Genomic DNA, 26853 nt, shown 5'->3' on the forward strand with positions numbered 1-26853 from the left:
CCTGAATATTTGCTAAAGTTATGAATTGTCACTAGTAGTTTTTTAATTGATTCTCTAGGATTTTCTAAATATACCATCATATTATTCATAGTTTGTTTCCTCATTACTTCTTCTAATTCCTTCTATTTCTTTTTCATTTCTTATTGTTAGAGCTGACATTTCTAATATAATATTGAAAAAAAAATTGGTGGTAATGACCAACATTGTTTCATCTCTGATCTTATTTGAGAATGCGTCTAGCTTATCCCCATTACATATAATGGTTGTTGATAGTTTTAGATAGATGCTACTTATCGTTTTAAGGAAAACTCAATTTATTTCTATACTGTCTAGTGTTTTAATAGTGTTGTATTTTGTCAAATGCTTTTTCTGCATCCATTGAGATAATCACATGATTAATGTTATTTTGGTCATTGATATAGTTAATATTGCTAATAGCTTTCCTGATACTGAACCACAACAAATGTGAATTTTTGACAAGGACTGTGTCCCCAGATTTAAAGGAGCAGATAGGATAAGATGGGGGGAACAGGTAAGCATCTCGGGCCATTTTCTGGAATTTGCATTCCTGATACAAATCCCATTTGGTGATAGTGTATTATCCTGATAATAAGTTGCTGTAATCTCTTTGGTACTATTTATTTAAGATTTTTGCATTGATATTCATTAGGGAAATTGCTCTATAATTTTCTTTCTCTGTTTTGGCTCTTCTTGGTTTAGATATCAGCACCATATCTGTGTCAGAAAAAAATTTGATAGGACTCCTTCTCTTCCTCTCCCTCCCCTTTTCTAAATAGTTTATATAGTACTGGAATTGTTTTCTCTTTAAATGTTTGGTAGAATTTACTTGTAAATCCATCTGGACCTGGAGATTTTTTCTCAATAATTTCATTAATGGCTTGTTCAATTTCTTGGGCAAAATAGTTTCTGTTTATTATGTTAATTTCCCCTTCATTGGTGCTAAGTTCAAACTTTTCATTTTTGATGCTTGGTAATTTAGTTTTCTTCTTTCCTTTTTCTAATCAAACTAGTGAAAAAATTATATTGTTATGGGGTTTTTCTTAATAAAACCAACTCTTAGTTTTATTTATTAGCTCAATGGTTTTCTTGCTTTCAATTATATTAATTTCTCTTTTGATTTGCAGAATTTCCAACTTGGTATTCAATTCAATTCTAACTTGGAGGTTTTTAAATTTGTTTTTTTCTATCTTTTTTAGTTGAATAGCCAATTCATTGATTTTTTCTTTATTTTATTCATGTAAGCATCTGGAGATATCACCTTTTCCCTAAGAACTATTTTAGCTACATCCTCTGTTTTGTAGGTTGTTTTATTGTTATTCTCTTGGATTATTCATTATTTCTATAATTTATTGTTTGATCCACTCATTCTTAAGGATTAGATTATTTAGTTTCCAATTAATTTTTGGTCTATTTTTCCAATGATTTCACATATAATTTTTATTTCATCATGATCTGAAAAGGATGCATTTACTATTTCTGCATTTCTGCCTATGATTCTCAGGTTTTTATGTTTTTATTTTATACATGGTAAATATTTGTGTAGGTTCCATGTACCAGTGAGAAAAATATATATATATTCTTTTCTATCTCCATTCAAAACCTAACTTTTCTGAAATTTCTAGAATTTCTAAAATTCTATTTACCATTTTAACTTCTTTTTTGTTTATTTTGTGATTAGATTTATCTAGTTCCCTCTAGGGAGGTTGAGATCCCCCACTAGTATAGTTTTTCAATCTATTTCTTCTTGCAACTCACTTAATTTCTCCTCTAAGAATTTGAATGTTATGCTTTGGTGCATATATGTTTAGTATTGATATTACTTCATTATCTATGGCATCCTTTAGCAAGATGTAGTTTCCTTCCTTCTCTCTTTTAACTAGATCTATATTGGCTTTTGCTTGATCTGAGATCAAGATTGCTATCCCCTGCTTAAAAAAACAAAACAAAACAAAAAAAAAAAAACAGATAAAGAGCTAAAGCATAAAATATTCTCCCTCAGTCTTCGACCCTCACTCTGTATGTATCACTTTGCTTCAAATGTTTCTTGTAAATAGAATATTATATGATTCTGACTTTTAATCCACTCTGCTATCCACCTCCATTTTATGGGAGAGTTTATTCCACTTACATTCACAGTTAAGAATATTAAATCTCTATTTTTTACCATCCTATTTTCCCAGGTTATACTTTTCTCTCTCCTTTCACTCTTCTCCTCCTTACCAGTGTTTTGCTTTTGATTACCACCTTCCTCAATCTGCCCTTCCTTTGCAGTCTGTCCTTTGTCTTATCACTTTTTCTTCTACTTCTGCCCTCCCTTCTATTATTATCCCCTTTTCCTTTCTCCTTTCCCTTCCTTCTTCCATATATAGTTAGGCAAATTTCTATACCAAACTAAGTATGTATGTTATTTCCTCTTTGAGGCAAATCTGATAAGATGAAGGTTTGAACAATACTCATTCCTCTCTCTTTTTCCCCTCTACTGTAATAGGTTTTTTGTGCCTCTTTGTGTGATGCTATTTACCTGTTTTACTTCTCTTTTCTTTTTCTCCCAGTACAATCCATTTTCCAGAACTAATTTCCTTTTTTATATCATCACATTAAAGTCTACTTATATCTACACCATCTAATGTACCCCTTTTAACTGCCCTGACAAAGATACAGTACTCAAAAGTTATACTTATCTTCTCATCTAGGGATGTAAACATTTTAACCTTCAAAGTCATGGATTTATTTTTAAGAAGTTGTTTTCTGGGGAGAATTCTGGGAAGATGACAGAGTAGATTGATAAATTTCAAGCTCTCCTGTTTTCCCCCACAAATAGAACAAAATTGCACCTCAGGGAGATCATACACTGGTAAAACATCAAGAAGACTTGGGACAGAATAGGAGTCCTTCTCTTATAACCAGGGAAGAGCTGAAGAAAGACTCCAGACTGATAATTAATCTGTCTGAAGTGCAAACATCTCCAGGCTAACTCCACAGAAACATCAAGTAAGGACTCCTTAGAATAGTTGGGTGTAGCTGACCCCAGCGATTTTTACCTCCTGGACTGTTCGTCAAGTTATGGTTTTGAATGCAGGAAGATGAAGCTGATTAGGAATGCCAGGCCTAGCTGTGCTACTGAGATGCAGCCTGGATTAAAAAAAACTAGCATCTGGTGAGTGCAGATGCAGTGGGACAGTGACACTGTTGGCTGTGGGCACTTGTCGGAGGGTGTAGCTCTTGGTTTAGGGTTCCCTCCTGGTCAGAGTGGAGAGCTGAAGGGAAGCTTGAGACACCATTCCTCCAACCCCACAATTAGACATGCTTTGTGTTTGTATGTATGTGTGTGTGTGTGTATATATATATGTACATATGTATATGGCAATATAGTTTTTCTTAAGAAGCTATTTTCTTCAGTATTTGGTTTTCTTTCTTTCTTTCTTACATTTTGCCAAATTTCTTTTTAAGGAATTGTATTCTTTAGTCAATTTCTGTGCTTCCTTTCCAAGCTTTTGATTTCTTCTAAACTTTCATAATTCTTTCGCATAGATCTTATTTTTCTTCCCATTTTTCTTCTATCTCAGAGATAGAACACTTTTTTGAACTCTTCCAAGACAGATTTTTGAGCTGAGACCAATTAATATCCTTCTTTGAGGCTTCATTTGAGGTATTTTGTCTTTCCTGTCCTCATCTGGATTTGTGTTCTGATCTTTACTATCTCTATAATTTGCTTTACTCAGAGCTCTTTTTGCTTTTCTGCTCATTTCAAAAAAAAAATGATCTATGTTCCTAAGACACAAAGGAGATTGTCCTAAGATTCTTTGTTCAGGTACACAGGGGCCTCTGAGTAACTGCACTGGGGCCAGTGGTGCTGCTGGCTTTTTTATTGTAATTGGTGGACCGTCAATTCCTGCCTGTTGAGGGTTGTAGGAGAAGATCAGAAAGAAATGAGTGGCATTTCTGCCATCTTGGGTCCATCCTGGAAGTCTCTCCGAGTCTTTATAACCAGTGTATTTGTTAGAGGATGTGTTAGTATCAGTGTTCTGGTTTAATACGGAGATTGCTGGATGGAGAATTGAGCCAGTGAGGTGTGTGACTCACTAGAATGTGAGAGATACCAAGCCTGGAACTTGCAGCTTGGAGAATGAGCATCTGCCTGCTTGGATTGTTTCATACCACAGGCAAATTGGAGTTTTATTTATACTTTTAGAGCTAAAAATGCATTTGTATAAACTTAATTTTTCACATTTTAGAAAATTGGACATCAGCTAAACAATACAACATGTAAAATGTAAACAACGAAGCAAAATTTGTGATTCAAATAGATTTCCTGTGTTTAAGAAACTCATGCTTATGTTGGAAAGTGAAGCATTTTTTGCGAACCACCTAGCATATAAAATTCAAACTTTGATGGTTGTAGTCATTTATTATTTACCACATGTTCTTCAGAGGGAGCTCTATTGTTTTGGCTTTGAAGTTTTCATTATTATTTTTCCTGAATAAAAACAATTTTATGACATCATTTTAAATCTGTTCAATAGAAACAGTCATTGGTCAAATACAAAATAAATATAAGTAATTCCTTTAAAAAAAGACAATGATTAAAAAAAAAGGCAGTATTTCTTAATGGATAGAGTCATCTCAAGAATCATCCAAACCTGGGTTCACTTAACCTCTTAGTATTCCAGGAAATTCTTTCAGATTACAAATTGCTGAAAAGATGCTGATAGAATTTGGTCATTTGGGAATCTCCTCAATCAATGGAATTAAAGATTCAGGTAATATTTGTATTGTTTATTCTTGTTGTCTATGACTTCTTTGTGGTATATTGTCCATAGTGACATTTCTAAGTCTAATGGCATGAAAAATGTAGGAATTTTCTTGCATATATTCCAAAATATGTTCTCTCAGAACTTGAACCAATTGATATTTCTACCAGCTAATTTTGAGTTAGTGTTCCTATCTTTTAACAGTCCTGGCAGAAATTAATTTTATTGGTTTTGAAGGATGTGATGCCATACTTCATTTTTCATCCCATCTTGAACTGCTAAGATGTTAAAACCAATCTGTATTTATATAAGTACTTAATTTAACTCCCATTTAAAAGTTCAGAGATTGTTAATTCTCTTTACAAATAGAGAATGTCCTCTAATAGCTATCAGAACATGCTATTGAATGCATTCATATTCCATTCTCTTTTTATCCCAGAAATGTTCAAAAAAAATACTGCTCAACTTTCATTCAGCCCTTTTAAAAAATAACTTTTATTATTATTTTTTTGTTTTGTGTTACTTACATTTCTCCCTGTGTGTCTCTCACTTCAAACTTTCAGAGAATTATATTGTATAGCAAAGAAAAAAAATTAAGTACAAGAGAAACAACTAACAAAACTAACCAATAATTATTTAAATTAAAATTGGATAGGATACATAGTGTTTCACACCTGTGGATTCCCTTTACCTTTGAAAAGTACTTTAGGAATGTGTACTCAAAACACTTCTTTGGAAATGGGCTTAGCTTTTTTCCCCCAGTTTTACAGTATTCCTTTTCAATTATTGTATGTATTGTTCTTTCTATTTACATTTCTATATCCATTATATTTAATGTTTTCTTAGCTTTTCTTACTTTACTATGCATCAATTTATGTAAGTCTTTTTTGTTTCTCTATAATTAACAAATTCATCATTTTGTATATTTCTTTTTTTGTCTTTATTTTATTAAAGTTTTTTATTTCAAAATATATGATACATGGATAATTTTCAACATTCACCCCTACAAAATCCTATATTCTAATTTTTTCCCTCTCTTCTACTTCCTCCCCAATTGGCAAGTGATCCAATAGAGAACATTAATATTTCATTGCATTTATGCACTATTACTTATTTAACCATTCCCTAATCAATAGATATCCTACTATGCTTCCAACTTTTTGCTATCACATACACAAAGAAGTGATGTTATAAATATAAATATATGGGAACTTTCTTTTCATTAATGACTTCCTTGGAATATAAGGGTAAAATACCCTCTCAAAGATTATGAATAGTATTACTGCTTTACTTCCATGCTTCAAAATTACCTTACAAAGTGGTTGCACTAATTCCCAGTTCCACTGACAATATATTAATGTACCTATCTTTTCTCAGCCCCTCCAATGTTGACCATGTCCATCTTTTGTCAACTTTGCTAATAATATGAATATGAAAATACTATTCCCACATCATCCATGCCTATTAAAATTTAATATTTCCTTTGATCATTTTGCTTCTTAAATAAATTTTATCATCCTATAAAAGATTTATTTGATAGTTTAATTGGGAAACTATTAAAACTAAAAATTATATTTGATTGTTATTTTTATTATGTTGGTACAATCTACTCATGAGCACTTCCAACTATTCTTCAACTATTTATGTTGCTTTTATTTTTTTAAGCAATACTGTAATTAAATTTATATAAGCATTATATGTACTTTAAAAATTAACATCTGAATATTTTATGCATTTTGTGATTATTCTGAATATTTTATGCATTTTGTAGTTATTCTGGATATTTCATGCATTGTATAGTTATTTTTGAATGAGATTTCCCTTTTTATTAATCCTTCTTGGAGTCAGTAATTATTATATAGCATTGCTATTGATTTTTGTGGATTTATTCTCTAGTCTGCAACTTTGCTAAAGCTATTGCTTCAATTAGATTCTTTGATGATTCCCTAGGAAATTGTAAATAATTCATCGTGTTATTAGCAAATAGGGATATTTTTATGTTTCTTTAACTATCTTTATAGATTTTTTTTTCTATTGTAATTTCCACTTATAACACTTCTTAAATTACATTAAATAATAGCAAAGAGTGAGCACCTGTATTAGGAAAGCTTCTAATGTAACACCATTTTATGTTTGCTTTTGATTTTAGATACATACTTTTTATATTAAAAAAAGTCCCTCTTGATCCCATATATACAGGGTATTAAGAAGAATTGATTGCTGTAATTTTTCAAAGACTTTATTTCTACATCTCTTGAGAAAATTATGTAGTTAGAGATCTTTTATTTTTAGTATGATAAATTACTTTGATTATTTTACTAATATTGAACTATCATTGAAATTTTGGCATATATTTAACTTGGTCATACTGAATGATTTCTTTGATATCACTTTGAAAAGATTTTATTAAATTTTTAGCCAATATTTTCTTAATACTTATTCTCCTTTTCTTTCTTTCTTTGGTTAGGCATTATTTGTCTCACAAAAAGTATTTGGTTGGATGCTTTCTTTCTCAGCTTTTGAAAATAATTTGTGTAGCATTAGTATTAACCTGTCTTTAAAATTTTGATAGAATTCTCACATAAATTCACCAGAACAAGGAATTTTTTCTTTGTTGGCTTACTTATAATTCTATTTCTTTTTCTGAGATTGGATTACTATTTAGTCTTTTGTTTTCTTGGACATTTTGCATTAACTCCCTGGAAGGGATGGACCTCGGTGACTGTTGGCTGCTCCACTCAACATTTTACATTGGTGGAAATCGAGGCCCTCCGAGGTCATTTAGTTGAGTCTTCACCAGTCATGGATTCCTTCTCCTTTGATTACTCAGAACCAGTAAATTTCACAGATATCAATTGGACATGCACCAGAGGAGATTGCATCACCGTGGACACCGTCATGTGTCCTAGCACGACAGGCCGAAACGTCCTGTTGTATATCCTCTCTATCTTTTATATTTTCATCTTTGTAGTCAGGATGATAGCCAACTCAGTGATGGTCTGGGTGAATCTCCAGGCCAAGATGAAGGTTACGAGACTCACCTGTACATCTTAAATCTGGCCATCGCCAATCTGTGTGTGGTTGTCACCATTTTCCATCTGGGTGGTCTCTCTGGTCCAGCACAACCAGTGGCCCATGGGGGAGCTTACCTGTAAGATCACTCACCTCATTTTCTCCATCAACTTTTTTGGCAGTATCTTCTTCCTGACCTACATGAGTGTGAACTGCTATCTCTCCGTGACCTATTTCACCAACACCAGCTGCCGAAAGAAGAAGGTCATCTGCCGGCTCATCTGTATTTTCGCGTGGCTCCTGGCCATCTGTGTCTCCCTGCCAGACGCCTACTATCTGAAGACGGTCACCTCGGCCGCCAACAACGAGACCTACTGCCACTCCATCTACCTGGAGCATAGCATCAAGGAGTGGCTGCTGGGCATGGAGCTGCTCTCTGTGGTCCTGGGCTTCATCATCCCTTTCTCCATCATTGTAGTCTTCTATTTCCTATTCGCCAGAGCCATCTCAGCCTTGAGGAACCAGGAGAAACACAGCAACCAGAAGATCATTTTCTCCTACATCATCGTCTTCCTCATCTGCTGGTTACCCTATCACGCCGTGGTGCTTCTAGATATCTTCTCCTTCCTCCATTTTATTCCCTTCAACTGTCAGCTGGAAAACTTCTTCTACACAGCCCTCCATGTCACTCAGTGTCTGTCCCTGGTGCACTGCTGTGTCAACCCGGTATTCTACAGCTTCATTAACTGAAACTGGAATACCTGGCAACCTGAGAGGATGTTTGTGTTTAGAAACTGACTTCTAATCATGAAAGAAAATACATTTTTCCTCTTTAAAAAAATAAAGAGGAAATGAACACAACCCTCAAAAGCCCCAGGTAGCCAGTGTGTGTGGCCCACAAGCACAAGATAGTGAAGGCTTCTTACAGAAAACTTGAAACATCTTGTAGATGAGGCTGAGAACCACCCACAGGCCCCACTGTAGAAAATACTTTGGTAACTGACTTTCTGAGAGCTAGAAAGAGGGTGGATGCTGGTTTGTGTTTACAGCTTGCTGGCTTTTTTTGGGGGGGAGAAACTATCATCTGGGGGACAGAGGGAAGGAAAGGGAAAGAAAAGGAAAATAAGAATCCATCTTAACATGCAGGTCCAAAAATTTTTTTTCTTTTTTCTCTCTTGGATATTCCAACTGGAGAAATGACAGAACACATGGCTTCCAGTCTGTACATCGAAGGACTCAATTCTCAATGGTGCTGACCTTCACTGTTCATTCCTGCTGGTCATCATTGCTGGCACTAAGGGTCCGACTTCTAATCTGGCTTCTGAGCTGTTCTATCAACTCTGGATTTTGTTGCAAACTACTTTTGCGTTCTCAATTTCATTAGCACATAAATCTGCATAGTAGATTTTGATCATTCTTCATTTTTACCTGTTTTGCTTTATTTTAGATTTCACTTTGTTATTTTGTTGATTTTCTTTTTCCTTTTTTATTCAGTTGATTAAAGAGTTGTCAATTTTGCTAATCTTTTCGAAGAATCAACTTTTAGTTTTAAAGTGAATGGTATCTTTCTGACTAGATCCTATTCCCAATGACTCCAGATCTTTGCTTCCTTATGTTGGCCTGGGTAGGGAAATGATCAACTATGATTTTTTATTGGATTTAGGATTCAGTTTTAGACTTTTTTTTTTTTAGATCTTTGCAAAAACAGTTTTTTTTTTTTTGGGGGGGGGGGTTGAGCTCTATTGTTTCCTTCTTTTCTACCATCTTAGCCATTCTTTTGAGAATTCTCTTTTTACCAGTTATTCCTGACTTCTAGGTGTAGGGACTGACCAATACTGGGTGCTGGTTCTCCTTCCTTTATATTGGTGTAGCCTCACTTACTGTTTCCCACTATTCTTTATTTATGTCTTGGCTTTTAGTGATTGCCACTTTTTTTTATATTGTGTTCTGAGTAGAGTTCTACCATTTGGAATATAGAGAAAATAATTTTTAGTACTTTAATAAGCTAATAGGAATATATTTGTTAATTTAACTGATCATGAAGTGAAAATAAATTCCATTCTTTACAAGATCATTTGTCAATTATTGTGAGTAATTCCATTGTGCTTTAGGCCCCCATTTTATGATTGGAGTGTCTTAAGCTGTTTTTCTATAAATTATTTTTCAGTAATATTCAGTAATACACCTATATTCCAAGGAAGTCATTAATGAAAAGAAAGTTCCCATATGTGCTAAAATATTTATAGCATGACTTTTTTTTTGTGTGTGCAGCAAAAGCAGTTGGACACAAAGTAGGATGTCCATTGATTAGAGAATGGTTAAATAAATTATAGTGCATACATGCAATGAAATATTAATGTTCTATACAAAATGATGAATTTGTTAATTAAGAGAAACATAGAAAGACATATAAACTGATGCATGGTGAATTAAGGAAATTTAAGAAAACATATATAATGGATACAAAAATGTAATAAAATTGTAAGCGACACGTATATTTTTAACCAATTGATAAACACATATAGACCTTCTAATAAGACAATCAATGAAAAATATTATAAAGAACTTTATCAGTTTTTTGAAGTAAAGTACTACTAAAATGTGATAAACAATTTTAGCTAAAAGTAGAAAAATCCACTTCAAACCCTACCTATCATTCTGCTGGTAAATTGAACTAGAGTTTTCAAGTCTGTGTAGATTTGAGGCACTGCTGATTGGTTAATGGAGATGTTGGAGACTTGACAGATGACTTCCTCAGGGAAACAAATGGCCTCTGGTTGGACAGAGAGGGAAACTTAAGGAGTCCAGCGAAAAAGAAATCTATGGGAGTCTCTAACATATCAGGGTGTCAGCATCTTTTCAGGGACTACTATTGAATAATAAACTTTGACTTCATAGCAAATTGGCTATTATGGTATGATGATCTTACTTTGCATGGTGGTTCCTTAACCCAAGGGGCCTTCTCAAAGGTTTTGAGTGTTTTATTCTAAGCAGAGACTCCCTTCTCCTTTACCCTCTCCTTTTATTCAGTGTGGGTAGGCAGAATTGAGATCAGCTGTTTGCTGCAACAGATTACTGGGATAAAAGCAAGGACAATTTGTGCTACCAAGGCTTCAGGGAAATTGCTGGTGGATTCTAATGCCCATATCGATGGGTCCAGTATGGAGACTGATGTGAAAAGAATGCTAAGTGAACATGAAACATTAGATTTCTTCACTATTTTCCTGTGGAGAAAGTTACAATTACTCCAGGTCTGGAGCATAATTTCTCTTTGAAATTATTTTTGTTATTGTTGTTGGATGAGTAATTGGTGTTTGGGAAATTTCTTCATTTTAAATTTTGAAGATTTTTTCCAGTAACTGATGGATCAAATTCTAAGATTCAGGACTCTATTTCTCTTTTCTCTGCTTTTTTCCTTTTTCCTAAAAAAGGTCCATTTTTTAAAAAAAAAAATATAACATTCTAGACATGAAACTAGCAAAGTAAGTTTAGATTCTTTTGGAAGGGTCTGCTTCTGATGATTCCATATCAAAGACTCTTTGACTCAATCTTCTTCTTGGCTCTATTTTTGTCCCTTAGCCATGACACCAGGCTTAACTTAAACTCCTCAGGGAATATGTAATTTTGAATAATTTTTCAGGTGCAGATGAAAGTTTGTGTTTCTTTTGTTCATTTTTTCTTTTTCTTTCTTTTTTTAATTCACACTTTTGCTTTATCCTAAAGCTGTTAATGCTTCTTACTCATAGATTTCTGTCAATTATTTATTGATCTTGGTTTCCCATTAACATTCAGGTTTTGATTGGTTTAGTTTCCTCTCTATCAACTCTATGTTACCTCTTTCTTTTTTATTCATTAAAATAAAAGATCAAAATTGTAGAGCTGAAAGAGACCTCAGACTACGTAGTTCAATCCTTTCATTTTATAGATGAGAAAATTATGGCTTATGGAGGCTTTATGGACCCAAAATTAAATAGGTATTAAGGCTCAAAGGGGAGATTTGAACCCAGATCTTCTGACACCAGTGTCAGTATTTTTTCTATTTTCTCAACTAGCATGAGGTCTCTCTGCCTATGATTACTTAAAATAATTGGCTGTTCCACTTTTTTTCTTCCCACATAGACACCTTTTTCTTTTGCTTTCCCACTTTGAACTGATATGATTGGATCTTTCCTTAAAATTAAAATTTTAAAAATTATAATCAGCGCTAGATCATTTGTTTTCTTCAAAGCAGTTCCTTTCTGATTACACTCAGATATGCTTAAATGCTTCCTTTCTGACCCTTGCAAGCTCATTTCATTATCCCCTTTTCTGCATTCTTTTTTTTTTTGTTGTTGTTGTTGTTGTTGTTGTTGTTTTTATATTCCAGTCTAAGTATAATTCATGAGTCCCTCTCTTCCTGCCCCACTTTGTTTGAATGGCCTTCTCATAGGCAATGTCATTTTAAGTAGTTCTTAGCTCCTTCCTCCTCTTTTTTACTTTCCAAATGATTGACTAGTAAACATCTTTGCCTTCTTTTGGTCCACTACTTTTCTCTCTCTCTCTCTGTCTCTCTGTCTCTCTGTCTCTCTCTCAGAGAGGCAATTGGGATTTAGTTACTGCCCAGGGTTACACAGCTAGGACGAGTTAAGTGTCTGAGACCAGATTTGAATTCAGGTACTCCTGACTTCAGGGCTGGTGCTCTATTTAGTGCGCCAGCTAGCGCCCTCACTACTTTTCTCTATCAAGAATTCTGCACTTCTAGTTTATTTCTGCTTTTAAAAAATTTTCAGGATTGTAGGACCCTAACCCTATAGGGGTCATATATTTAAAATGGAAAGAGAACTTATTAGTTAACTACTTCAACTTCTTTATTTTGCAGACGAAGAAACCCCCCAAATTACATAGATAGCAAGTAATAGCACCAATATTCAAATCTGAGTATTCAGGTCTTAATTTTTAATTCAATACTTAAAAAAAAATACTACAATATGAAAAATCAAGATGTTTACCCTATTCATAAATACTCTTTCCTATAGAACTGGATATTTTACTGTTTTAAAAAATATTTAATCTTTATTAATATTATTTGTTTTTATATCCTAATTATTTCTGTAGCTAACCTTCAGTTAAGCAATTGACACAGCAACCACATCTGATGGTTCTTTACCCATGATTCCTTAAATCTTCTACATAAGGAAAAATAGCCATTCTTTATTTCTTCTGCTAAGTCAAGCAAAGCCTGATATTTTAAACAAAATTTAGTTTGATTCTTTGGACCTTTTAAAGTAGTACATTTAGTTCCTTTGACTGAAAGGGTTTTCACAAGAGTTCATTTGCATATATTTGTATGTATATGTACCAGATAAAAAGAAACTAATGTTCTGTCATTCATCAATGACTTGTATTCATTCATTCAAGATTCGGAGAAGCAATAAAAAATAATGTGATAAGGCTAAGGGGAAAGGAGAAGGGAGATCCTTACTGAGGTAGAGGCTCTACTCTTACAAACAAACGAGGGAAGAAGACAGGATTGTCTGTTGCTTATAAATATAATTTATTACCTGTTTAAAAATTTTTTCTTACACTTTGTACATGTCAGGCTGACAGAAATAAATGCAGGCAATTTACAAATAGAAGAGGTCAACTGAGGGAAGTTTTGGAGATGAAAGAGGGCAAGAAGGGAGAAAGGGAAATCCGGAGAGAGAGAGGCACACCCAGAACTAGTAAACCACATCTCCACTGTACAGCAATACAAAGAATGCAATGTCTAGAGAGCACTTCTCTGTTAGGAATTCTTTATAAAAGGAATTGCATAGAAGATACAGCAATAGGAAAATCCACAACAACAAAAGAAATGTTCCATATTTGAAAAGCCAAGGTAAAAACAGGAAGAAAATAACAGCAAAATACAATCAAATGAAAATGAAACCCAACCCCCTGAAGATATATTTCTGAGATTTAACTATGCCATGTGAGTTTTAAGATATACTTTTTCACCAGTACAACCTTCAACAGGCATTTTTTTTGCAAGTGTCAGTTGTCAAGGGGAGGGTCAACAGCTAACAGTTAGGTCCATTTAAAATTCAATGAATACATATAATGCTCTGTGGCATCAAACACAAACTCAGAAGGGCAGTGGTCCTTGCTCTATAGTGATGTGCATTCTTTCAAGTGGGTGAAGGATTTATCCAGAAATACTCAGTCTGAGAGAAGAAAGAAGGGGAGAATGCAAGTCATATTTTCACTCTGTGTAACTATTTCATTTCTTTTTCAGGATGTATGATGTGAGAATGCATTAAGGTTAATTTCCACACTGCCACATGGGTTGGATGTTAAGGAAATCTTTGTTGGATTGAGTGGAATGATCACTTGATTTCTGTCATGTTAGCCATAATTAGAATTGCAAAGCTCAAATATGTTTTTATTGTTTTTAAGTCATTCTCATTCTCTTGCCATTGGATATTATTTTTAAGCATTTCCATTGCGAAATTCACTTCACCTCTCTAGTAGTCTCCTCATTTGCAAAATAAGAGATTTGGGCTAGGTTAGATCTAAGGCTCCTTCCAGTTCTAATGATGTCATGATTTAGAAATGAACACGTTTCAAATTATGGCTCAGTAGTGTTGATCAGATTCAAAACTCAGCCAGAGATTCCAGATAAACAAGATGCTAACTCTGAAGAATTTCAAACAAATAGAAATTTTTTTGGTTCAGTCCTGATTCTGTATTCCTGCTGATCACTGAGGCTTCCTAATAGCATTATCTGAATGGACCAATCATTCTTCAGGGTCAATTATCACTTTGTGAACTGATAATGTTTCATGGGCAGACACACTTGGGGAATTATTTGCAAAGATATCTGAGCTCATTTGAAACAGAGAAAAAATCCTGAAGTACAAATTGATCTGGTTCAGTGAACACAATATTCTTGCCACAAATCAAAAGGATTTGGAAGGACACCAATTAAGATATGGTATCTATCTTTGTCTCTAAGAATCTGATGAGTATGCTAAAAGGATTTTAACCTTGATAGGCTAGAAATACATGCAAAGGAAAAAAAAAAAGAGTCTGGCAGTTATCTGGTAAATTTAGGCTATAAAGATATTCATATAGAAAATATTTGAGTTCATATTCCCTCTATTCTAGAGTTTAGAATTTTATAAATACTGACCTCCACTTTGCTTGTGTAAACATAGTCTTAATTTTGGTAACATGATTATACCTTTCTCCTCATTTAAACCCTCCACGATTTCTTATCTTATTAGGTTTTTATTCTTTAGCACCAGAGGAAAAATTGAATTTTATTCTATGGACTACTATCACAGAAGCTTCTCTCCAAAGAGAAATTGTAATCTTTTAAATCATATATTCTGAGGAATAGCATCCCCAACTATACAGTGATGTAGATTTTTCAAAGTACTTTACTCTTTGGCCACTGAGTCAAGCTAAAGAAAAAAGTTGCACCTGATTTCAAGAAGAGATATTTTTGTTAAAGAAAAAAATATTTCCTGCGCAGAGATAATTGATAACAAATTTTAAAAATCCTTCTCAATGGATTTGTAAAATCCAATGACCATATACCAGTGTCATCTTTGAAACTAAATAGCATTGAAAATCTACACTTTGATCCATCTAGTCACTAGATGTTTAAAAATTTTGGGTCAATAAAACCCAAGTTTATAGCATTTATGGACCAAGAGAGATTTGTCTGTCTCTTTTCTTCCAACCTGAATTCTTACTAGCCTCTGCTATTGACCTTTGCAGATTAAATAGTTTGCAAAATTTAAAACTTGAATTCAACTATGAGACCATAAGAAATTGTGCGTAGGGGTAGAGAACTCCATGTTCAAATAAGCATTATTAGAAGAGCCAAAAGAAGATAGAAAAAAGGCATAAAATTTTCAAGTGTGTGTCAATGGGACAGATTCCCTAAAGAAAAAGAATGATTGTTTATTGCTTATCAAAGTATGTATGTGTGTTTAGGCTGTGTAGGAGGGATGCATTTTATTGAACAAATTCCTTCCAAATAAAATTCTTGAAGAAATGAAAAGATGTCAAAGATATCTCTGAAATAAATACATAGTGAGGCTATCTTTCCAGACAAAATTGGCAACCAATCATTTATCCTCTTAGTTGTCTGTTTTTCATTTCTGAGATACCCTTCAAATTAGACAAATGGCTGAAAAAGTCTGGATTGCTCAGAAAAGTAGCTTAACTCACCCCACCCCCAACAACCTAATAATTGTGTCCTGAACTCAGGGTTTAACAGGCTAGACAGATTATGTTTTAAAGATTGATTCTTATATTGGCCCATTCATTACAAGAAAAGATAAAAAAATGATGAGGTTTAGGTTTTGGGGTTTCCTTTTAGAGAACCAAAATGAGATTAGAGTTTCTAGTGGTCAGGGAGTTAAATGATAAGATCTAGTGGCAGGTTCGGGGTTCAGGGAACCAAATGGAAAAGTTTAGCTCCCCTGCAATGCCTTGAAATTCGGCGCAAGGGAAGGGAGTTTTGGGGAACCGCCTTCTGGCTGCACAGATTCTCTGTAAAAGAATTTACAAATCTGAAAACCTAGATTGATAAAAGAGGTTTATTATAGGTCCTGGGAAGTAAAGTTAGAAATCCTGACAGAGAGGCATAAAGTCTCTTTAAGGAAATAGGTGACATAAAGAGAAGGTAGCACTGGAAAAGAATATTATCCAGTGGGCAGAGGCCTCCTTGGCATAGCAAGTATGGCATAGCATGGCATGTTTAGAACCTCTGCAAAGAAATGAGTTTTTTAATTGTCATTTTTATAAGGAGATCTTTGGCTGCCAGTGAGGCCTGCTCCCCCTCCCAATGAAGCTGGTGGGTGGAGTTGAATTGAATAGATTTTTAATTGAATAGGGTTGGAATTCTTTTAGCTCAGGACTAAACCAACCCCACTTAGAAAACAGAATGAAGCTGTTTACCTTGTGTCCCTAGGGTGGGGTCCCTCACCGAGGCAGAGTTAAAGGAGATTTCCTCCTTTAAGGAGTTTAAAGTTTCTGGGTCCCTTCTTCAAAAATTCCAAATAACTTCTGAGAAACCCCTATTAAAGTCCAATTCTGATACCTCACTGGGGCATAGAGTTAATCTAGGATTCTTAAGAACTACTGGGAAACTCAAACTCAGTTCCTGGAAAAGCTCTACATGTTACTCCTATTTTATTCTATCATAGTTTATGGTTATTTTATTTCATCCATTAATATGTAAACTCCATGAGGACAGTCATCTATTAATTTTTCCTTTTGTATTTTTAACCATGAGCCACATAAAGGCGCATTTTACAATTTTTTTTTTTTTAATTGAGCTTTGGTGATAGGATGTGGGAGTTTGGTTTAAGAGGACCAGCCTGAGTAGGTTTAGGGAGGGTCACCACTACCACAGCTGGCTCACAAGATGAAAAAGAATTTGATCAGAGCAACTCATGAAATCTAAAGGGATTATAATTATCATTACTGCCAAGAATACTATTTCAAAGATGCAAAATAATACATAGGGAAATGGTTATGCATCATTCTGATTACTCAAAAATACCTGGCTCTGAAGAGCTGAAATACCACTTTTAGATTCATGGTGGGCTAGAATTGTAATTAGATCCACAAATGTGTTTTGGATCCATGGGGAATATAAAAGGAGCATTGGTGTGAATAATAAAATCTCTTTGTAAATTCTGTACCCCTAAGGTTCTAAATACGTCCAAAGTCTTTGTGTCAAATTGCTATTACGTGCCTCCTTTACCTCCCAGAGTATTCCAAAAGTCTTAGTGCAGTTTTAAGCTATTAGAGTTTTTGGGACACCCTGCAATTTTTCTGCATAATTCTTCACACCTTTTCACTCAACATCATTCTTCCACTATTCAGAGAAACTAAGTTCCCTTCCCCACATCCTTATATTGCCTAGTTTGTGGAGACTTGACTATATACTTAAACAATTAATTCTGACCAAAGACATCCTCATCATCTAAGCTCGCTCTTTTTATGAATGCAGCATATTAGCATGTATCTATAAAAACTCAATTTCTTTAAAAATGGTATATGAATGAATGCCCCTAGATATATAAAAAAGGCCAAAAAAGGAATACTGAAAATACATGTGAAATAAAGTATTTTAAACAAATGAAAATTTAAAAGTATAGATCTAATCAAAGACTGAAAATGTTTTCCATATAGTGTTTTATAGATTTCTATAGATCAGTATTACTAGTAGTCATCCAAACTACAATGAATTATTTTGTGAGTGAATGGTCTGAAAAGCAGCAGGTTCATGGTGACATGACATTCTCCTACTAGAGGCTAATTTCCATAAGGAGAAATTTGAGCCAATAAAAGGATAGAAGGGGATGGGAAGCCAGGATGACATAATTATTGTAGTCATTTGAGTGAGTTGATATTTTGTTCATTTCATGAAAGTCCGGTGGGATGATCAGAACCTCTTTCTTCTGTCTAAATTTCTGTAATAAAAATTTCAAGTAATTAGTATTTAGCACATCCCAAAGACTTATATTTATAAATTTAAAGGGCAAAAGAATATTTAGGCTGGATTGCTTTGTTGCCACTAGATGGCAGCACATGTCAATATTTCAAGATGAGACCAGCTTGTCCTTTCCCATCCAAATGAGGGCTTGCTGATCCCTGGCTAAAATTTCTCAGAAAGAAATGCAGGATACAGGAACAGAAAATAGTTGATACCATGAATTCTCACTTTGAGATGAATTCTTTCCTTTATGGTTCTGAATCCTTTAAAGAGAGATTCAAGGAAAGAAAGGACAAGAAAAGAACCTCAATGGAAGAAGAATCTGGAAAGAGATTATGCTTTTTTTCTAAACAGAAATGATACTTTCTACATCTTCTTGTAGTCAGCTAATGACCAAAGGAATGAGCCTGGGAGAAAGGAGTAATCTCACTTTAGTGGAAGGTCTCCTTGTAGAAAATGCTATTTAGACACATGTCCTTTCATGTATTGAGTATAAAGTCTAAAAATATGAATTAGAAGTAAGCCCAAAGGTAGTAGCAGCCAATCTCTGCTCACATGAGCATGGAGTAACTAACCTAAATAAAAATGAAGTGAAGACTCAAGACAGACATCTAAATTCCATCTCCCCCCTTCCATTTCTCTGACATCTTTTTTTTTTCTTTTAAAAGAAGTATCCAGAGACATTTGCTTCAATTCTCCATTTCAGTTTTCACGTGGAGACAGAAACTGATGCAGAAACTAATGTTTTGCTTAGTTTGAGCAGTGGAAAGACTTGAATTATTTTTATCAATGGGCAACTTAAAAGTTTTCTTTTGAACGGAATCATAAGCTAATCCAGGGCATGCAGAGTAGGACTTTTCTCTGAATAACATCACACACATTTAGGTTAAGTTTCATCCCTTTCTTGACCTATACTTCCTACCCAAGAATTTTTGCCACAAGATAAAGATAAATCTGGAGTTTCTTTCATGTTTGATCATTCAGCTCTGCTTTTTCTCCTTTCTCCCCCAAATATTTCTTGAATAGATAGTATTCTCTGCAGAAAGGTTAGATTTATTTTCATTTCCTTAATTTTACATACAAAGATGTTGTTTGACAGGGGTACCAGGCATTACAGTGAAGATCATACTTCTAAGTGTATTAGTTTTGAGATGCAAAACTAAATCAAAAACATTAGTGTCCCACACTGAAGATCTAAAAAAACAGAAAGCTGCAAAGCAAAGAGAAGCTGCCAAAAGGCAAGGTAAGACAGGAAGGCAATATGGTGTAGCAAAATGTGCTGGATTTGGAGTCTGAAGACCTGGGTTAAAATTCTAGCTCTGATACTTCTGAACTTTGGGGTAAGATAATTTGAGCTTCACTTTCAGCATCAGAAAAATGAGGATTTGGAATCTGTTCTTAATTGTATAGAAATTTTCATAAATCGCAAAAATTTGGAGAGGACACACATGGAGAGCAAATAGGAAAATATGGAAGGTTTGGAAGTAGGAGATTCTAAAGTACAATTTGATCAGCCACCATGATGCCTGTCCAATGCTGAACCACAGCCATGCTTTGAAGGAGTAATTCATGCACACACATGCTCATCATTCAAATATTGGTTTGGTTACTATAGTCTATTGGAGCAATTTCTCCCCATCTGCTGAATGAATTGAGTTTCTATGTTAAAACAAAAGGCCTGTTTGATAGTCATGAGAAAATGGAAGAAATATCAGAATTTTATGTGCCAGGGAATAGCTTCTCTTTGCTGGTCTCCATGGATAAACACATTGTATATTTACTTCATTATTGTTTTAAACAAAGAAAATATCCCATAGCAATGTCATCAAAATGTCATTAACATGAGGTTTAGAGGGGAAAAAATCCAGTTTAAAGTCCACTGAAAAGGGAACTAGTGAAAGAGTTCTAGTATTGTTAAAAAACCACATATACTCTCTCTCTCTCTCTCTCTCTCTCACACACACACACACACACACACACACACACACACACACACACAAACACACACGTTTTGTAGCTATTCCAGAAATTTTGAAATTTGTCTTAAAAGCAATGTCAAATACTGTCAAATTCCTTATGGTAGTTAAAATGTGTTTCCCAATAACACTCAATCAAGACTGGAAAGCCAATAAAATGCAATATATTAAACTAGAATAATTTTTTATATTGGGGTGCTTGTAGGGTGAGAATGTAATTTATAGGCAAAAGACTGATAGACTGTGAGACCCATTAATTGACTGAATCACAGATGATAATTTAATTAGTTGAGGGAACAAATTCAGTCACTCACTCATATCCTACAGATGCAGAAACTGAGGTTCAGGGAAGTTGAGTGATTTGTTCAGGTTCATATAACTCATCAGCATTAGAGTATGAACAAAAAACTCACCTCTCACCTGCACAACCACCAAACTTTTCAGCCACCTTTGGGGAGACAGCACAGCACAATACCTTCTAACATCTTCCAGAGGCTGGGAATGGCCTCCAACCAGAATGCTTAAGGGGCTAAGCAACCATGGTGGGTAGCAGTCTCTAACCAGACTAAAGGATCAGACATAACCAGAAGCAAACATTAATTACTATGCTCCAGGGATTGAGAGATTGGGAGAGGTAAAAGGCTTAATAGTGACTGAGAAGGCTTGAGAAAGTTCAGGTAGATCTAATCAACACTCAAATGCCTATTGCCACTGTAGACAAAAACAGAAATAATTAAACGTAAATCCTTGTACTAAGGTAAATGCTAATAGAGAATAATAATAATAATTAATAATAATGATTATAATAATGATACTTTAAAACCACTCCAAATTGCATATCACAAAACACATACATGGTGAGGAGGGGCTTTTTTTGTCATTTGAAAGAAGTCACTATCTTCCCTGTGAGTCTACACCTTATTCCAAAAAGGGATTTGATAGAGCCCACAAGGAACAAGGAGTCTTAACCATACTTGCTTTCCACTCAGATTATCCACTTTCCAGATACAAATGGTTAGGCTTGGGTTCTACAACAAAGCCTTGGAAACAGAACAACAATGGGAGGATTATCCTAGACACCTGATTGATGCACAAGATTTGTAACAAAAGTCTGTGGTTTCTCTGTAAATTGCTATACTTAAATAGACACAACAAAACGTCCACAGCTTCACTTCAAATGGTCTAAACAAAAATAGGAAAAGCCATGAACAGTGCCCTTATCCCTGTCCAAATCTGGTGTAAACAATGTTCATAGAAACTGGATCTGTTAAGAAAGTTTATCCAATATATCTGGATAGCAATAAAAAGCGTTTCCTAGGAAACTGTAAAATCCTGTACCATGCAGTGCACAACCCAATTAAGAGGAAAGTTAGGTTGATTTCTATATTCAAGGTACAACTTTACACATTTTTCTCTTAACTCCTGTGATAATTGTACAAGTACAGTGGGGATGAAAATTGGCTGTTTGTGGTTGTTGTTGTTGTTTTTCTCAATGAAATCTCTCTGTGAAGTTCCTTAGTCTGATCTGGCTTGTATTTTCTTTCTAAATCATGGCCTGCAGGCCAGCCATCAGACTCCCTGTGCATTTTCCTTCTTCCTTTTCAGTTCCAGACTGGTTTAATATTGCCCTTCTGCTGCCAAAGACACCACTGTTTCATGTCTTCCCATTTCTTCCAAGACCGCTGCCAGCATGCTTAGGTTCCCATCTGGGAAATTCTGAGCTTCCCAGAGATCCAGGATTACTCCAGTGGGACTTGATTTTGTTGCAAAATAATTCAAGTATCTGTAAGGGAGAACAGTAAAACAATGTGCAGATCAGCTGTCTGATCGTATTCTGATTCACATATGTTCCCTCACTGGCCTTCTTTGTATCTGAGTTCTGTTTAAGAAAGCACATTCTTTCAGCTGTGCCTGCTCTCTCTGTAGATGAAACTTTATGGGATGAGCACCTGCCAGAAGTTTCGATTTATAAACAGGTTTCATCCCAGCCCCAAGCCTTTAGGAGGCAAGAATGGCTATGGTCAATACCTTAGATAGAAGTTTTTATGTTTTCTTCCTAGTGTTATCTTGGGTTTATACTGGAGAATTGGGAAGGGGAAGTCCTTTGACAATGTTTAGATTTTCCCTGCTTCATTTTATTCAATTATAAAATGATTTGTCACAGGAAAAGATAATGCTAAATATTGGAATGGATGTGGGAAAGCTGGGATACTAATACATTGTTGGTAGAGTTGTGATCTGATCCAATCACTCTGGAGAGCAATTTGGAACTATGCCCAAAGGGTATATCAAAATGTGCATGCCTTTTGATCCAGCAGTGTCTTTACTGAGTCTGTATTCTAAAGAGATCATAAAAAAGGGAAAAGGACCTATATATGCAAAAAATGTTTGTAGCAGAATTTTTTGTAATGGCAAAAAAACCTTGAAATTGAATGGATGCCCACCAGTTGGAGAATAATTAAATAAGTTATGGTATATGAATGTTATGGAATATTATTGTTCTATAAGAAAGGATTGGCAGTATGATTTCAGAGAGGCCTGGAAACTGATGCTAAATGAATGAGGAGAATTCAAAGAACATTATACACAGTGATAACAAAATTTTGTGATGATCAACTATGATGAAATTGGCTCTTTTCAACAATGAGGTGATTCAAGCCAATTCCAAAAGACATGAGGAAAGGGGACTATGGGGACTGAATATGGATCACAACATGGTATTTTCACTTTTCATTGCTTGCTTGCCTTTTTTTTTCTCATTTTCCCCCCTTTTGGATCTGATTTTTTTGTGCAGAATGATAAATGTGGAAATATGTTTAGAAGAATTGTATATGTTTAACATCTATTGGATTACTTACTGTCTAGGGGAGGAAGTGGTGGGAAGAGAGGGAGAAAAATTTGGAACACAAGGTTTTCCAAAGATGAATGATGAAAACTCTTTGCATGCATTTTGAAAATAAAAAGCTATTATTAAAAATTAAAAATACCCAAAAAAACACACATATACTCACAAAAAATCTAAATGTTTTGTCATACTGGCAACTAGGAAAGCCCTTTGATGGCCTGTCTTGGTGCAGGAAAAAGAAAACTGGAGTTTGTATCAGAAGCCTGTGCCCAGCTATAGGATTATTGCCATTTGCTATTTCTCTGCACCTCAGTCTTCTCATATGAAAAATGAGCATGCTGTACTGGTACTTCTGACCTCACAGGGCTAGAATAAAACTAGGATTTCAATTGAAGGGATCTCCCATAGAAGAGCAACTTTTCTGAAAATCAGAGAGTTGTCCAGAGTGCTGAGGAGCTAAGGGACTTGTCCATGGTCACAAAAGTCAGAGTGTGCCAGAGATAGAACCTGAACCAATAATTCCTGCCTTTGAGAGAGAAGAGAAGCGGGAAGTTTGAAGAAAGTCATTTCAAGGAGTTCTGCCACAAAGAGTAAAAAAGACACAAAACTAGTTATGATAAGGGGGTTCTGGTGAAACTGGTTCACCAATGGATCAAAATAGAAAGAAGAAAGGATTTAGTTTAGGAATGATGCCCTGGGAGAGAATGAAGCCTGAGGCATTCAGGGATTAAAGGTCATGATGTCAGTGAAGGGCAGAATTTAATAAAGGGAAGGAATAGGACAGATAAAAAGTCAACAAATAATATTAGAAAAGGGGATTTTGGAATTTTTTAATTTGGAGGTGTTAAATCTCTGAGTGATAAGAAGTTAAATGAAAGGTATGGCCCTCTTTGTGGCTTAAATAGATTGGAGGAATAGGTAATGGGAAATGAGAGAGAGAGTAAATATACACATACACACAATGACATTTCTTGCAGAGGCAACTTTTAAAGGAAGGCTTTGAAGAATGAGTAGTGATTAAACGATCAAAAGGGAGGAGGAGTTTTTTGGAGAAAAAGAATGGTGTAAAACAAAACATACTTTTAGTTATCTCACTGAAAAGCTGTCTCCTCTCTAGTAGTTGCTGAGCATGAATGAATGGTTGTACCTACCTATCCAGTTTCAGTTTGTGGGCTAGCATCCTCCAATCATGACCTCTGGTCTGTGGGGCATCAAGGCTGCTGCAGAGCTTCTGTCTAATAGGAAGAGGGATACTGAAAGCATTGGGTCCTGTGATGGTGGTGATGGTACTTGCTGGGTCCAGGAGGGGAAAATCAATGCCAGTCGGTTCCTGTATTTCAGTAGAGAAGAAAACAACATGGCATTGTTATTGAGAGAATAAAAGATAATAAACATTTAATCAATGCATTACATAGGTATAAATACAAAATTCTGTACTTACATTCAAAAAATAAATAACAGAAGAACAGGATATGAGAATATGGTTGGTTTGTGGGGAATAGTAGGGAAGGTTAAATTAATTAGTTTTAGTCTGCATATAATATATATGTTTAGAAATATAATGTCCATAGAGGGAAGGAATATCTTCATGTATTTGTTCTGGAATGTTTTCAGGCAACATATTTTAGAAATAATAACTGACAAACTGGAAAGTATCTAGAAGATGAATGATGATGGAGAAGAGACTAAAAATCAGGCCAACTGAAAATCAGATGAAGGAAGTAGGAAGTTTGGTGGGAAGAATAGAAGGTGTGAACTGGGGACATGATAGCGAGAGTCATAACTAAAGGGCAATTTGTCATGTGATGGTAGCGTTAGACCTGCTGTTCTTAGAAACAGGCTTTAAGAATCAATTAGTGGAAATTGTAGAAAGGCAAATTTAAGTTTAATGTAAGAAAACTATTTTGAACAATTAAAATCAACATAGGCCTGGAATCACTGGAGAGCTTCAAATGAAGGTGAATGACTGACTATTTGTGAAAGATTTTGTATGAAGTCACTTCTGATTTAGATGAGATAATCTTGACCTCTAATACTGTTTCTTTATGATAATGTATTTCCCTGAAGAAAACAAGTAATGAATGATAGTTACCTGCCATTTAGTAAGTGGTTACTATATTGCAGACTCAAGGTTAAGCACTATATATTCTCTTTAGTCAGGAATTGGTTTAAGTCTCGGGTTCAAATCTTACTAATGACACACCATTTTACTGTGGGCAAGTGTGTGCTTCAGTCTAATTTCTAAAATTGTAATTTCACAGAGAAAGTGCTGATCTGCATAGGCAGAAGAGGTTTCCTTACTTGGGAGTTCTCTATACCAACGAAATCATAGATCCAGTTCCTATATTTAGTCATCAGAAATACAGTGATCTCCTCTACATCATGACTCTCCCCATGATGGTTTCAATTTATCACAGATTACTATAACAAATTAAATGAGAATTTTGGGAGAATTTGGAGAAGCCATAGATAATATACAAAGGTCATCTGCTGACCTTTGTCAGTAGAAGTCAGAAAAAGTTTAGAAACTCAGAAATGCATCATATGTATGTATAGTATTTTAAAATCAATTTTTCTAATTTAACTTTTAATATCATAATAATTCACATTTCTTCTCTGGTATAAAGGAGAGCCAGAAAATTTTATGTGAATTCTTCAGATCACAGGAGTGTCGCATCCATAATTCCTGTGATGTGGAAGGGAATAACTGGATTTGTGCAACAACTCTACATAGTCTATGGATTTATTGGTTCTTATAGAAAATGATTCTAGGTAAAAAGCTCTGGAATAGCTCACATACAGTTTTTCACTGTGCTCCTTCAAGAATGAGCAGGAAAAGAGGCAATAGTAACTCTTTTAAAGGGTCAGATTTCAAGAGGAAGAACCACAGCAGTACCCTGAAAAAGAACAGTGCTGACTTTTAACTGTTAGAAGTTGGATCTGTTGGAGAATGTCTGCTGCAAAGGAGAAAACTAGTGGGGAAATGGCAGCATAGGTCACCCCTTGTATCCCAACTTGGCTGCTGCTGAATGAAATGCTTGACATTTGCTTTCCTGCCTTTTCACCTTCCCCCAGGTGCTTCCCCTTGTCTGGAAGGTTCTCCCTTCTCACTTCCACCTCTTAGAATCCCTGGCTTCCCTCCAAGCTCACTTCAATTGCTACCTTAACCTGGGACCATAAAAGTCCTCCCCTTCCTCTACTTTCTTCCACTTAAATTTACTTTGGATTTATTTACTTTTGTACACGTTGTATTCCCATCACCCCAGGTGCCCTGTAGAATTTAAGTTACTTGAAAACATAGACTTCTTTGTTTTGGTCTTTGTATCTTTATCTCTAGCACTGAGCCCCGTGTATTACACTTAGGAGAGCTGGCAGGGTGAGGGGGAAATAGATTTATGGTTTCTTTAGTATAGTAGACTTTCTGATAAGAAAATACCATCTATTCATTCAGCTTACTACCTTTTCTGAACTTAGTATCTCTAATCATTTTCCAGTATCCAAAAAATAGGAACTTGGTCAGGGTCCCCTAACCTGTTGATGCCAAAAGTGAGAACTGAATTCAAGTCTCTTCAGCTCTCTATCAACTAAAGTTAGCTGCCTATAATAGTAGGCTAGCCATGAGACTCTTAATAGTGTATTCTGAATGAAATTGAACAATCAGGACCAAAGCTGTTATTGAAGAGGCAGCACTGTGGAAAAAAAGGCAACAGCATTTGGAGCTAGAACTGAATGTCCATTTTGATTCTGTTGTTTAATACATCTGAAACTTGG

At 35.0% G+C, this 26853-nt stretch overlaps 2 protein-coding genes across 2 annotated transcripts in view; one reads left to right on the forward strand and one right to left on the reverse strand.

Annotated features, from left to right (window-relative positions):
* Positions 1-7574: 7574 nt before the first annotated feature.
* Positions 7575-8564, forward strand: LOC127541225 (atypical chemokine receptor 3-like). The gene is given in 3 exon segments (XM_051966414.1): positions 7575-7791; positions 7794-7864; positions 7866-8564. Coding segments are annotated over 3 exon segments (957 nt in total). The 3' UTR covers positions 8535-8564.
* Positions 8565-20332: 11768 nt separating this feature from the next.
* UNC5C (unc-5 netrin receptor C) overlaps positions 20333-26853 on the reverse strand; it is a 428390-nt gene continuing 421869 nt past the window's right edge. Inside the window, exons 15-16 of the mRNA XM_051965638.1 lie at positions 24234-24412; positions 20333-22020 (exon numbers count right to left, since the gene is read on the reverse strand). Of these exons, the coding sequence (XP_051821598.1) occupies positions 21855-22020; positions 24234-24412 (345 nt within the window). The 3' untranslated portion in view covers positions 20333-21854. The remainder of the gene's footprint in view (positions 22021-24233; positions 24413-26853) is intronic.

The sequence above is a fragment of the Antechinus flavipes genome, chromosome 6 (assembly GCF_016432865.1).
Source record: "Antechinus flavipes isolate AdamAnt ecotype Samford, QLD, Australia chromosome 6, AdamAnt_v2, whole genome shotgun sequence".
NCBI lineage: Eukaryota > Metazoa > Chordata > Mammalia > Dasyuromorphia > Dasyuridae > Antechinus > Antechinus flavipes.